The sequence below is a fragment of the Anopheles arabiensis genome, chromosome 2, assembly GCF_016920715.1.
Source record: "Anopheles arabiensis isolate DONGOLA chromosome 2, AaraD3, whole genome shotgun sequence".
NCBI classification, from domain to species: Eukaryota; Metazoa; Arthropoda; class Insecta; order Diptera; family Culicidae; genus Anopheles; species Anopheles arabiensis.
This window is the reverse complement of record NC_053517.1, coordinates 63,381,378-63,395,656: the sequence shown is the minus strand read 5'-3', so window position 1 is coordinate 63,395,656 and position 14,279 is coordinate 63,381,378. Positions and strand designations below refer to the sequence as shown.

At 44.7% G+C, this 14,279-nt stretch overlaps 1 protein-coding gene across 1 annotated transcript; it reads left to right on the top strand.

Annotated features, from left to right (window-relative positions):
• The first annotated feature begins 4,707 nt into the window (after positions 1-4,707).
• Positions 4,708-5,764, top strand: LOC120893409. The gene is made up of 2 exons (XM_040295266.1): positions 4,708-4,926; positions 5,009-5,764. Exons 1-2 carry the CDS (start codon positions 4,708-4,710, stop codon positions 5,762-5,764), a joined length of 975 nt encoding a protein of 324 aa, XP_040151200.1.
• Positions 5,765-14,279: the final 8,515 nt, after the last annotated feature.

Below are 14,279 nucleotides of genomic sequence, written 5' to 3'. Positions count from 1 at the left end.
TACCTCTTATACGCGGATTCGGAGATACGCGGTTTTTCAAATTTGACAGTTCTTTGAGCAAATTGTACTGATTTGACACATCAATTGTGAAATACCAAATAATTTCCGTATTGATCGAATGTGAAATACCATTTCGAAAGGTTTTAAACTGTTCAATTCAGTAGAAACATATCAAATAATTATTTTAGTGGTTAAAATCATCCCCTACTTGCAAAATTGCATGAAAATTAGTGATATTTTGGCTGGAAATCACGAGATTCGACTTACGCGGAAACTCGAGATACGCGGTATTTTGCTGCCGTTTTCGGTCCCCATTAACCGTGTATCTCGGGGACTGCCTGTAATTTGGTTTTCAATTCATTAAATGCGTTCATACATGCTTCATCAAATTGGAAAGACACTTTTTCTTTAAGTAGATTGCTCAAAGGTTTTGCAATGTTCGAGAAAGACGGGACGAATCGTCTAAAATAGGAAAACAAACCAAGACAACGCTGAACTTCCTTTGAGGTTTTAGGCACTGGGTAATTTTGGATAGCCTTAATGTGGTAGTTGCTTGGTTGAATTCCCTTTGAGTTTACATAGTAACCAAGGTAATCCAAGTTACTGAATGATGGTATACTTGAGTCTGATAAGCTTAGACATTGGATTGCGCCAGATGCTGATCTTGCCCCAGAATTATGTGATGCGACACTACATGATGAGAATGTTTAACGAATTGAGGACAATTTATTTGTCAGGATAGGCCGAGTTGTAAAAGTTTGGAAAATGTATATACGTGTAAACGCTACTTGATGTCACGGTACGTGTATATTAGCATTAGGTTATTTTTGACAGCTGCCATTAGAACAGAATAAAAAGCAAACGAATCAGGATGCCAAATCGAAGTGACTACAATTTAATCGATTTTACAATATATATATATATATATATATATATATATATATATATATATATATATATATATATATATATATATATATATATATATAGATATTTGAATATTCATTTGACCTTTACAAATTTAATGTTTTTCATATAAGATTTTTACACTGCTGAAAACTTTATAGAAAAATATCGCAAAACATTTTCACTATGTAAATAACGTTTATAACTCTTTAAAACAAAATCAATCAGTATTTTTATACATTTTTATAAAGTAAATCCAATCCTGTCGTCCTTCCTACATTTGAAATAAGTTGAATTTAAATTTCAATAATGTGAGTAAAGCTGCCTTCTAATTGATAACAAATCATCCAATAATGATGTAACGAATGAAATCCAATACCAACGGCAAAAAATCCAAATTCAAAACTTAACCATTCTTCTTCTTCTTCTTCTTCTTCGATTAGGCCCGTGTCTGTGCTCCATCGCATGCGATTTTATCGCACGTGCTGTCAAACGCTTTTTCGTATAATATTGCGATTAATTGGATGATTTGAATAATATAACGATCATGAAAAATTAAGTTGAGATTGTTCCTACAAAACACCACACATTTAGTTTGACAGATAAAATCGGATGCGGCGTCCGACGAAATCAAAAATTTTTGATTCCGTCGTACGACGAAATCGCACGTCCGACGTTATCTGTCAAATCCCATATAAAATTTTGACAGGCCTTCCGATAAAATCGCATCCGATGGAGCACAGACACGGGCCTTAGTGAGGATGTATTCCCCTACATTTGACGTTTCAAATGTATTCAAGGTTTTACCCACTCTATATTTTAACCTGACAGTTGTCATTTGGTTTTTTTTATGTTATTGTGTTATTATTTTTTTTTTTTTCATTTTGTCTTTCTATGCTATTTTGTTTGTATTTTTTAAATTTCTATTTGATTTTCCTTCATGAATTTGGTAATTTTTTTAATTTCATATCCTGATTTTTGTTTCCATCTTTCTTTTAATCTATCAAATGTTATGTCTCCTCTATTTGTTTCGTATTTTTTACAGTTAAAAACCATATGCCACCCTGTATTTTGTGTTTGGCATATTTGGCACACTTCTGATTCTACTAATTTCATTTTGGCCAGCCAAAATGGTGACAGGTCGTGTCCTGTTAACAATTTGTTTATTGTTCTCACTTCTTCCGGGTTTATGTCAATATCTTTCTCCCACGGTATCATTTCAAATTTTCTTTGAAATGCCTGGAATTTTTCTCCTTTGTTTTGACTGTTGGATATTGAGATAGGCAGAACACACCCGCAAGTTAGGCAATGAATTAACAACGCCTATGCATAGGCAACACGCATTACATGTATTTTCCCAGTAGACAGAAATCCCATTTAAACCAGTTCAAACAGAATCCCGTTGGAATAGTGCCAACGCAACAAGAATTTAACAAGAAAGTGTATGTATCGCTAACGCAGCACGTAGGCTCCTGATAAGAACACCTCCAGAAATTATCAATAAATCAATAAAGAATTCCAGTGTAATTAACTAGTTCTTCCTCCAAGTTTTTGTGAGCATTGCTCTTCTTGTGAAATTCGATTCTCATTAAGAGTGGCAAAACCCCTTTGGTAAAATCCGTTGTTAGATAGGCGGAAGTTTGCATCGGGGTGCCAGCCTTTTTCAAAGCTTTTGCTCGGGAGTTCTGCTCCCCTTTCTTAATACAGTCCACGAGACGGAGTAGGCCGTAGAAACCTACATTTTGGTCCTTGGAACCGGATAACGCAACCAGGTGCGTTCATCACCAGGAGACAACCAGGCGCGTTGGTCCCATCTTCGGCAATCGGACGGATTGCATCTTCGGCAACAAGGGTTGCTACTTCGGCGGACAACCGGGCGGGTTGGTCCCATCTTCGGCGGACAACCGGGCGGGTTGGTCCCATCTTCTACGGACAACCGGGCGGGTTGGTCCCATCTTCGGCGGACAACAGGGTGGGTTGGTCCCATCCTCGACGGACAACCGGGCGGGTTGGTTCCATCCTCGACGGACACCCGGGCGGGTTGGTCCCATCTTCGGTAATCGGACGGATTGCATCTTCGGCAGCATGGGTTGCTACTTCGGCGGACAACCGGGCGGGTTGATCCCATCTTCTACGGACAACCGGGCGGGTTGGTCCCATCTTCTAAGGACAACCGGGCGGGTTGGTCCCATCCTCGACGGACACCCAGGCGGGTTGATCCCATCCTCGACGGACACCCAGGCGGGTTGGTCCCATCTTCGACGGACAACCGGGCGGATTGGTCTCACCTTCGACGGACAACCGGGCGGGTTGGTCCCATCTTCGACGGACAACCGGGCGGGTTGGTTCCATCATCGACGGACAACCGGGCGGGTTGGTTCCATCATCAACGGACACCCAGACGGGTTGGTCCCACTTCAAGTGCAACAAAGATAACAGCGATCATCGTCAGCACACGTGGAGATTAGAATTGCCCAATGTCTATCTCACGTGCATCTCCTGTGGAGAAGATCATCCAATTATCGAAGAACAGCAAGGCGACGAAATGGCGCAAGCCAATCTTCAAGAAGGAAGTCAAGCGTCACAGCCAAACTCAAAGTATATCCAAAGTCTACGCGCCAAACACAAAGGCTTATACCGCAAGCTAGCAAACATGAACACCGAACAGAAAGACGACAGCATATCTTAAGTCCAACGAGGTATGCTGGAAGAACTGAAAGCGGTGCAGAGCAACGTCATGGATTTAATTCTCGAAGAATTGCCAGATGACGTAGACGAAGATTTGGCAAAAGACGAAGCATTCCACTCACTATATGCTTCTAAGGCAGCAAAGTTGGTCGTAATCGACAAAAAGCCATCGTCAGCTACAACACCTCCTGAAGTTGCATCATTATCGGTCTCCATCCAGCATCATCTCAACATCCCAATGCCGACTTTTGATGGTCTTTACGAACACTGCCAACGTTCAAGGCCATGTTCTTAGACATCATGAAGCGGACTAATGACTCGGATGCAGTAAAACTTCATCATCTCAACAAAGCGCTGCAAGGGAAATCAGCATCCTGAACACGTCCATTCTGAATGGCAACAACTTCCAGGCGGCTTGGGACGTCTTGGAGAGGCGTTTTGAGAATCCTCGGCTGATTGTCGACAAGCACATCGCAGGATTGCTTCAGCTGAAGCATGCACCCCGAGAATCTGCAAAGGACCTGCGGAAGCTAGCGGAAACGTGCAAGAGTCATGTGGATGGCTTAGTGTTTATGAAGCAGACAGTATCGACAGTACCAGCAACCTCATCATCACATATCTTCTCAGCTCATGTATGGACGCTGACACAAGGAAAGCATGGGAGAGTTCGTTGGAACATGGAGAGTTTCCGGATCTCTTCAAAACTCTCGATTTCATCAATCGGCAATGTGAGGTGCTCGAAAGCTGCACGCCAGAGTCGTCACGGAAATCAACAAGCTCCAAAGCCTTCACCTCCACCACAGCTGCCAATTCAACGTGTGTACTGTGCAGCATCATACTCTTCAGAACTGTCCAACCTTCATCACGATGTCCGTATTGCAGAGGAAGAGCAAAGTACAGTCATTGAAACGCTGTTTCAATTGCCTCAGCGCTGGACACCCGGTTTCGCAGTGCCGATCAAAATTAACGTGCCGTATCTGCAAGAAACGTCATCATCATCTACTTCATGGGGAGCAGCTTCCAGCAGCACCATCTCTTCAGCCTCCAGACGCCGCTGCAACATCTCATCAGCTTTCAGTCGATGCAGCTCAACCAACATTCATCGGGGCATCGATGACTTCATTGACGACAGCAGTGCCATCCCCAGTGCTATTGTCAACAGTAGTGCTCAACATCACCGATCGTGCCGGAGTTAGCCATCCAGCAAGAGCTCTCTTGGATAGCGGAGCTCAATCCAACTTCATCACCGGCAGGATGGCACAGTTCCTGGAATTGCCGCGGAAGCTGATCAATCTTCCGCTATCAGGCATTGGTGGCAGTACAAGATCGAATGTGCGACATTCCATCGAAACCACCATCCATTCTCGATGCTCGATGCTATGCTGCGTCATTGGAGTTGCTTGTGTTACCGAAGTTGTCAGCAGACATACCAACTCACCGGATCGACATCAGCCACTGGAAGATACCGGAAACCTGCATCTTGGCTGATCCATCCTTCAATCGGCCAGGAACCATTGACATCATCTTGGGAGCAACACACTTCTACGAGATCCTGAGGATCGGACGACTCTCCCTGGGTGACAGCATGCCAACCCTTCAGGAAACTGAATTTGGTTGGGTAGTCAGTGGTACCATCACCGAACCCATGTCACCGGTAATGTGTGTGGTGGCAACACACACAAACGAGTTGGGCAACCTAATGGAGCAGTGTTTCACCACCGAAGACCTGAGCAACACACCGAGCTGGAGCAGCGAGGAACGAGCCTGTGAGGACCATGACACGGCAACCACCACACGAGAAGAGAATGGCAGGTACATGGTCCAACTTCCACGCAAGCCAGAGATGATTGGCAAGCTTGGCAATTCAACGACTATCGCACTTCGACGGTTCCTAGCACTAGAACGTCGACTTCAACGGGAACCCGACACCAAAAGTGCCTATGTGGACTTCATGGATGAGTACCTTCACTTCAGTCATACGAGCAAGGTGGCAGCTTCTTCAAAGAACGATGAATCGTTTTATCTACCACATCATCCGGTCTTCAAGACCGACAGCACCACGACGAAGTGTCGAGTGGTGTTTGACGCATTGAGTAAATCTTCAACGGGTGTGTCTTTGAACGACACACTAATGGTCGGGCCGACCATTCAACAAGATTCTGTTCGGTGATTTCAACATTCCATCTATTACCTGGCACGCGTCTCCGGACCCAGCTCCCGCCTTCTTGCCGCTCCTAGTTCCTGCCTCATCTGCTCATTCTTCAAGTTTTTTCATCGATATCGTGCGTTACCACAGCCTTAGTCAGCTTAGTAGTGTAAGTAATTTCAGACAGGTTGAGTTTGATCTAATTTTTACCTAAAAATCAGTCTAATGCAACGTTTACATGTACATACGTCTCGCAAGCTCCAGTTCCCATCTTACAGATAGACCCTCACCACCCCCGCTGGAACTGTCTCTTAAAATCACAGGTTCACTTACCCCCAGTAATCGTTCTCAGCATAGTTCTTCTTGTTTAATTACCGCCCCTCGCTCGATTTTTAGAAAAACTGATTTTAACCTATTAAATACTTCTCTTTCTAATATAGATTGGTCACAACTTTACTCGTGTAAAGATGTAAATTTGGCCGTTTCTACTTTCACATCCCTCTTTTTATCCACACTCCCGCAATGTTGTCCCAAGCGCAATCCCCCTCGTTCCCCTCCCTGGTCTGATGATACCTTAAAGTCCCTGAAACGTGACAAATCCCGCTACCAACGTGCATACTGTAGTACCCGTTCTGTTAACGCTCTTAGAACTTACAAATATGCAGCTGCCGCATATCGACTTTATAACCGCACTCGCTACAATGGTTATATTCTTATCCTTCAGACGCGCCTCCGCTGGTACCCCCGTGCCTTCTGGAAATTTTTGAATGCTCGACGCAAAGGCAGCTCTCTCCCGAGCACTATGCATTTAGAGTCCGTATACGCCTCATCGCCGGAGGATATTTGCTCGCTTTTTCGCAACCATTTCTCGAATATTTTTAGCCCTCCCTCGCAAATACCCAATACCGCATCTCAATGTCTTTCGTTTACCCCCCAAGATGTGATTGATGTGTCCTGCTTTGGCTTCGATGAACATTCTGTCTCAGAAGCTCTTTCAAAACTAAAACCTTCTTTCTCTGCAGGCCCTGACGGAATTCCTCCCTCACTTTTGAAAAAAACGGCTGAGGTGATAGCCCCTCTTTTGTCATTCATTTTCAATCTATCCCTACGCCTCTGCTGCTTCCCTTCTTCATGGAAATCGGGCTGGCTTTGTCCCATCTTCAAGAAAGGTAATTCCGCTGACGTGTCAAACTACCGTGGCATTGTTCTGCTACCGGCTTGTAGCAAAGTTTTCGAAATTGCAGTTCACTCCGTAATTTCTTTCCAGGTAAAAAGCTGGATCAGCGTGAACCAACATGGGTTCATGCCAAGCCGCTCGACGGTCACGAATTTAATGCAATTCGCGTCTCACGTCATACCCTCATATTCATATACACGTCATATTCTGGTTTGCAAGTAGACACGATCTACACGGATTTCAAGGCCGCCTTTGATACCGTTCCCCACCATCTTCTGCTGTTAAAACTAAAAAAACTTGGTTTCTCTAATATGTTAATTGACTGGCTTTATTCTTTTTTAAATAGCAGGTCCATTCGTGTAAAAACCGACACTACTTTTTCTTCGTCCTTTTGTCCCTCCTCTGGAGTGCCAAAAGGCTGCGTCTTGAGCCCACTCTTATTCGTACTTTTTGTCAGTGATGTTCATGAAATTCTCCCGTCGGAAGGTCATTTACTGTATGCTGATGATTTAAAAATATATTTAACTATCAGTACGCACAGCGACTGCCTTCGGCTTCAGGAGTTTCTGAACTCATTCTCTTTATGGTGCTCCTACAACCAGCTAAGTCTTTGCCCTGAAAAATGCTCTGTAATATCCTTCTGTCATAACCGCAACCCTATCCATTACGAATATTCGCTCTCCAATTCTGTGCTGTCTCGAACCTCCCTTATATGTGATCTTGGCGTCCTTTGGGATGATAAATTATCACTGAACGAACATTTAGAGTCGGTTGTCGCAAGTGCTTCTAGAACGCTGGGTCTTATATGTAGACTTACCAAAGATTTTCGTGAACCACTTTGCCTCAAGTCACTTTATTGTTCTTTAGTTAGATCAACATTGGAATACGCTTCAGTGGTCGTTGGTCCAGTCCGTTCTGGATGGATCTTAAGATTTGAAAAGGTCCAAAAGCGTTTCACTAGGTTCGCTTTTCAACGAATGGCTGGCCCCAATGCCGCTATGCCCAGCTACGAATCTCGCTGCAATTTGCTAGGTCTGGAATCCCTGGAAGTAAGACGCTCCCAAGGGCGCGTCCCCCAAATAGCCAGCTCGTACTTTATAGCTGAATTAGGGCTGTTTAACGAAAAATCGTTCCGATGTCGTACTTTGTGGCTGATTAAGAGATAGACGGAACTTTGCCGAACTATGGAGCTTTTTAACAGGCACATGGCACTCTTTGGAACTTTGCGGCTGATTAGCACTATGAGTAGGGTTCATGAAGGAACTTGAAGGCTTTTTAAGAAAGGGTACCGAACTTGGTAGAACTTTATAGCTTTTTAATGCATGACATCGATACAAGGCGGCTCTTGTCAAAGTGTCAAAGACGGACGCCGGCAATAATATCATTGCTGCTGCACAAGTTAGATTCGTTAATTGAAGAATGAATATTGAGTGAAGTGATTATGATTGTACAGTAAATTGTGTAAAATTTTGTGTAATTCATCAATACAAAGGATTTAAAAATATACATATGTGTTTAAACGAAACAAATCTTGTTGTTTATTTCATCGATGACGCTTGCTTGAAAATAAAACACAAAGTAAAATAATCCCTGGCATCGTGGCATAAGGAAGCTGCTTAGGCGCTGTTTGAAAGACCCGCATAGAACTTTGATGCTGTTTATCTACTGCAAAAGGCGAATTCAACCAGCGATCTTTAGCGTGCCAAAATGAGCTGCTTAAGCAATTCTGGCTATTTGGGCCTTTTCATCGGACGCATGCTCAATGGGCTTATTGATGCTCCCTGTTGTATTTACGAAGTAAAAGTTCTTGTATTTCGGTAATTCAGATAGTTCTAAAGGGTTACAAATTATTCTGGTTCACACACACGTCCGTACACCGTGGAGATCGCATACAAAGAGCGCGCACTTTCCTGGCTTCGGTTCCGACCCAAGCAGCAAACGTCAAACAACGCAACGCGTTTATGCCGACGGGTTAGCGTCTCCAACATTCCCCCGCTTTAACTGCGATGATACCCCTCCAACCACGCAGGCTGCTTCCTCACTCTCGTCGAGCGGCGTAGGCTTGCTTCTGTACCATCCGCAGGTGTCATCTCACGTTCCGCAAGATTTGTTGTAGTCGCTGCCGATGTTTCAGATGAGGATGCTGACACCGTTGTTCCAGACATATCCCAGGCATCTAATAACACATTCAGTGGCATTGGTTGCTGAGTTCGCCCTTCGTTGGTCTCTGCATTACGCATCCGAAGCTGGTTCACATGATAGCGCAAGGTCTTGCCATCGATTTTGACCATGTACATTACGTTACCCACGCGCTTTTCGACTACTCCAGATACCCATTCCCAGCCGTTTCGATGGTATCGCTTTGCGTAGACACGGTCGTTTATGGAGAAACTCCTCCTAGTAGCTTCGTCGGCCACCACTGGATCCGCTGGTCGAATATCGCGAAATGATGGACGCAACATCTCCAGAGACGTTCGAACCTTGCGATTTAACATCATCTCCCCCGGCGATTTTTGATCCAAGATTCTATTCGGCGTGTTCCTGTAGGTGAAAAGAAATTCATCCAAAGCCTCGTGCATCTCACCTCTACCCTCCCGAATCTTCTTGACCGCTCTCTTAAACGTGTCAACAAACCTTTCGGCTTGGCCGTTTGACTGCGGGTGGTATGGCGCAGTCCGCACGTGATGAATACCATTCTCCATACAAAAGTCACGGAACTCCGAACTTGTAAACTGTGTTCCATTATCGCTTACGACAGTTTCTGGTATACCAAACCGTGCACACAATCCCCGTAACATTTGAACTGTCGCTTGTGCTGTGGTTTGACGCGTTGGTATTATTTCCGGCCATTTCGAGTAGGAATCTACAACCAGAAAATAATACTCTCCCTCCATAGGTCCAGCGTAGTCAACGTGAATACGCTGCCAGGGGCCTGTAGTTTTTGGCCAATCTACTGGTGTGCAATGCTCTGGAGATTTCGCCGCACTTGCACACGACTGACACGTCTTCACTGCATTCTCGATTTCGCTGTCCAATTTCGGCCAATACACATACCCTCTTGCAAGCGCCTTCATGCGGCATACTCCAGGATGACCTTTGTGTAGCAGTTTTAACACTCGATTCCGAAGATTCGCGGGAACTACTACCCGTTCTCCGAATAAGAGGCATTTTCCAACCGTAGATAAGGCCTCTCGTCGTGCGAAGAATTGCTTTAGGTCTTCAGTCTTCTCTTCACCCTTTGGCCAACCATTTTGGACGAACTGGAACACCTTCCTTAACAAAGGATCTGCTTGTGTACCAAGCTCCAAATCTTTAAAGTTCAACGGTAGGGCTTGAGTAGCACTGGTTACTAGATGATTAATATCATCCTCTAGCTGGATACTAGCAATGACGTAGTCCTCCTCCGGTTTCTCGTGTCGGTCCATTAACCTGGACAGTATGTCGGCATTTCCGAAATTGTCTGTCGCAACATATTCGATTGCGAAATCGTAAAGAAGTAGTGCTAATGCCCAGCGCTGCAGTCTATTTGCAGTATACAAGGGAATTCCTTTACGTGAGCCAAAGATTCTAAGGAGCGGCTGGTGGTCGGTTTGGAGGATGAAGCGGCGTCCGAACAACATGCGGTGGAACTTTGTTACTGCAAACACGATTGCAAGACCCTCGCGATCCGGCTGGCTGTAGTTCATTTCCACCTTCGTTAGAGCACGAGCAGCATGCTGAACAACCTTTATGCTACCATCTGGAAACCGATGACTGATCGTAGCTCCAAGACCTACTGATGAAGCATCCGCTGACACAATAATTTCCTTGGAAGGATCATAATGGGTCAGGAGAAGGTCTGAACTTAAAATCTCCTTAAAGCGGCGAAAACTTTTTTCGCATTCAGCTGTCCACTGGAATTCTCCGCCCTTTTTCAAAAGAAGGTCTAAGGGGTAACGCAAATCTCTCATTTGAAACACAAATTTACCGTAGTAATTTATCGCTCCCAAATACGAACGAACTTCGCTGAGCTGCGTTGGCGCTGGCATCTTCAAAATCGCTTCAATCTTTGCTGGGTCTGGTCGTATACCCTGCCGGTCTAGCAAATGTCCAAGGTATCGGATTTGGGGCTTCAAAAAGGAACATTTTTCTGCCCGTAGCTTGAAACCAAACTCCTCGATACGAATCAAAACTGCGCGTAAGTTTTTCAAATGACTTTCCTCATCAGCACCGCCTACAATGATGTCATCCATATAACCCGCGACACCTTCTAATCCGCTCAACATTGAGTCAACGATTTGCTGAAATGCACCAGGTGCTGTCTTTACTCCCGGTGGCAATCTATTGAAACGGTAAAGCCCCTTGTGAGTGTTTATCGTCAACAACTCACGGCTCCTTTCACATACCTCCACTTGGAGAAAAGCTTCTGCTAAGTCAATCTGACTAAAAACAGCTGATTTTCCAATGGCTGTAAATATGTCTTGTGGTATAGGCAACGGGTACTGATGCGGCTGAAGCGCGTCATTCAGACCTGTCGAATAGTCGCCACATATTCGGACTGTTCCGTTCGCCTTCCGTACTACCACAATCGGAGCTGCCCACTCCGAAGAATCAGTGGGTGTTATTATGCCATTACCCTCTAACCTGGTCAATTCATCTTCAACCATCGACTGCATAGCATACGCTACTGGACGTTTCGGGCGAAATACAGGATTCACGTCATCCTTCAACTGTAGACTAATTTTCATCTTATCACAACGACCAAGTTCGTTCGAGAACAACGATGGAAATTGCTGAATCACAGCTGCTGCGGCATCTTTAACACACCCAACGATGTTGCAAAAGGCATCAAGTGGCTGTTTCCAAAGCCCGAAAACATCCATACTGTCTGCTCCGAAAAGTAACAGTTTCTCTTCTACAACACGAACTAACGCTTCTTTCTGTTGTTTGTTAATCGTCATTTTGCAACAAAACTCACCTAGTAGCTTAAGCGGTGTTCCACTAGCTGTCCTCGCTGAAACGGATGCTGGACTCAATTTGGGACCTCCTATCTGACGCCATTTTCCCTGCGATATAATGGTGATATCTGCACCGGTATCCAACTGCAGTTTCAGCTCGCGTCCGTTTAGCGCAGCAGTGACATACTTTCGGCCAGCCTGGATTTTGTTCACTGTCACCACCCTTACCTTCGCTTTGTTATTGCGATAGCGAGAACGATTACGGTACGCCGTTTCACAAAATCCTTCCTTGTGACCTATCTCGTTGCAGTCCTCGCATTTGTGTGACGTAAAGAACATTCTCGTGCAAAGTGTTGCCCTCCGCACAACCAGCAACTTACTGCTTTCGCTTCCTTGCCACCTCCTTTGATGTTTTGTTGTTTCGTCTCATTCTTTCTCACTGCGTTTACCTCATGCGCAGTGTTTGAGATAAGGTTGCTATCTTGGCGCAGGTTAAGCAGGCGTTGAGCTTCACCGGTTAGCTGATCTAACGTGATTTCACTGTTGTCTTCCATCTTTGAGAGCAGCCGAACTCGTACATCAGCATCCGCATCCCGTTTTAGACCGCAGACAAACAACAGACATTTTATTTCCTCCTCTGCTATCCCCGCCAACTTCGCCTCAACAACCTTTTTATTTACGCGGCACGCATACGCTCCGTACTCTTCGTGAGGCTCTTTCACTAGCTGCAAGCATTTAAACCGTTTGCACACGATGGACTCACGGTCTCCAAACAGTTTCTTCAGTTTCTCCACGGTGTTTTTGAAATCGAAGTCTTTCGGTTGTTTCGGCATGATGGAACTTATATAGCCTTCGTGCTCCGTAACGCCAATCTTACGAAGAAGAAGACGCAATTTTGCTCCGTCATCCAACCGCTTCGCATCGTCAAGAAACAAACCTTCGTATCTGCTATACCAAGCCTCGAAGTTTGTATCCTCCGTGTGGTGAAATTCTTTTATTTGCCCCGCAATGGCATCGATCGCTTTCTCCGATCCATCATCATTTTTGTTTTCATCGCCGACAATACACTGTTCAAGAGCTGCTGCTGCTGATCAAGCATTTGCTTTTGCTGGTTGAACATTTCAATTATCCATTGTTCTGAGCTTTCTTTTGCAGGTGGTTTCGACATCGTGGTATTCTCGTCGCCAGTTGTTGTATTTACGAAGTAAAAGTTCTTGTATTTCGGTAATTCAGATAGTTCTAAAGGGTTACAAATTATTCTGGTTCACACACACGTCCGTACACCGTGGAGATCGCATACAAAGAGCGCGCACTTTCCTGGCTTCGGTTCCGACCCAAGCAGCAAACGTCAAACAACGCAACGCGTTTATGCCGACGGGTTAGCGTCTCCAACACTCCCACTCTCCTTGAGAAGATTGGCTTGTACGCACCCTCCAGAAATTTAAGGGCACGTAGCACACTAAACATGGTTTCTCGTCACACCACATTTGGTTCCAACGAGCCTCTTCTCTTGTGTGTTCGCACTTTTAATACTAGCACAGATCATCCCCACCCCCGTTTATAATCCTTTATAATCCTTTTCCCTTATACTCTTCCCTATCCTCTTCATTTTCTCATCCTCTTTTTTCCGACTATCATATCTAATATTATTTACTCTTCTTTTCTTACGTTTGTATTTTAATCTAATATTTGTTTTTCATGTGCTCAAAAGTTAGCTTTAGTTTTAGGAATTTAGATAGGTTAAGTTAGGAATTAGTTAGATTTAGGAATTGTGAAACCATCAGGCTGACAATTTGAATAAACTTGAAATGAAATGAAATGAAAAAGATGCCACTTCTATTTTGTTGCAGTTCAAAATTAACACCCCATACGTGATTGGGGCAATCACCAAGAGAAAGGTGCTATCGTGCATCGCCAGGATCTATGATCCTTTGGGCATCGTCGATCCCGTAAAAGCCATGGCCAAGCAGTTCCTCCAACGCATCTGGACCCTGCAAACGGAACAGAAACAGCCCTGGGGATGTGATGACGAGTTGCCACATCATCTACAAGGAGAATGGATCAACTTCCACAACCAGTTGATACATTTACAAAATCTACACATTCCTCGTGTAGCCAACAGGCCAGATTCGACATCAAGCCAGTTCCATTTGCGATGACAACGGAAACATCACGATGCAACTGTACGCGTCGAAAACTAAGGTGACACCGATAAATAGCAAACACTCCATTGCTCGACAATTGTGCACGAAACACTTGTGCGCTACACAATTGGCCAGCTTGCTATATGATCGGGTCAGATTAGCGGTCAAGCTCTCGTCTCCTGCAACTTTCTGGACGGATTCCATGACCGTAGTTCATTGGTTACGAGCATCGCTAAATTGTTGGAAACCATTCGTCGCCAATCGCGTCTCCCAAGTGCAAC

Excerpts from the sequence above, each read along its gene's own strand:
- LOC120893409 (XM_040295266.1), top strand. The coding sequence starts at position 4,708 with ATGACTTCATTGACGACAGCAGTGCCATCCCCAGTGCTATTGTCAACA. Across the intron at positions 4,927-5,008 it reads GTGGCAGTACAAGATCGAAT|TTGTCAGCAGACATACCAAC; the intron begins GTGCGACATTCC and ends GTGTTACCGAAG.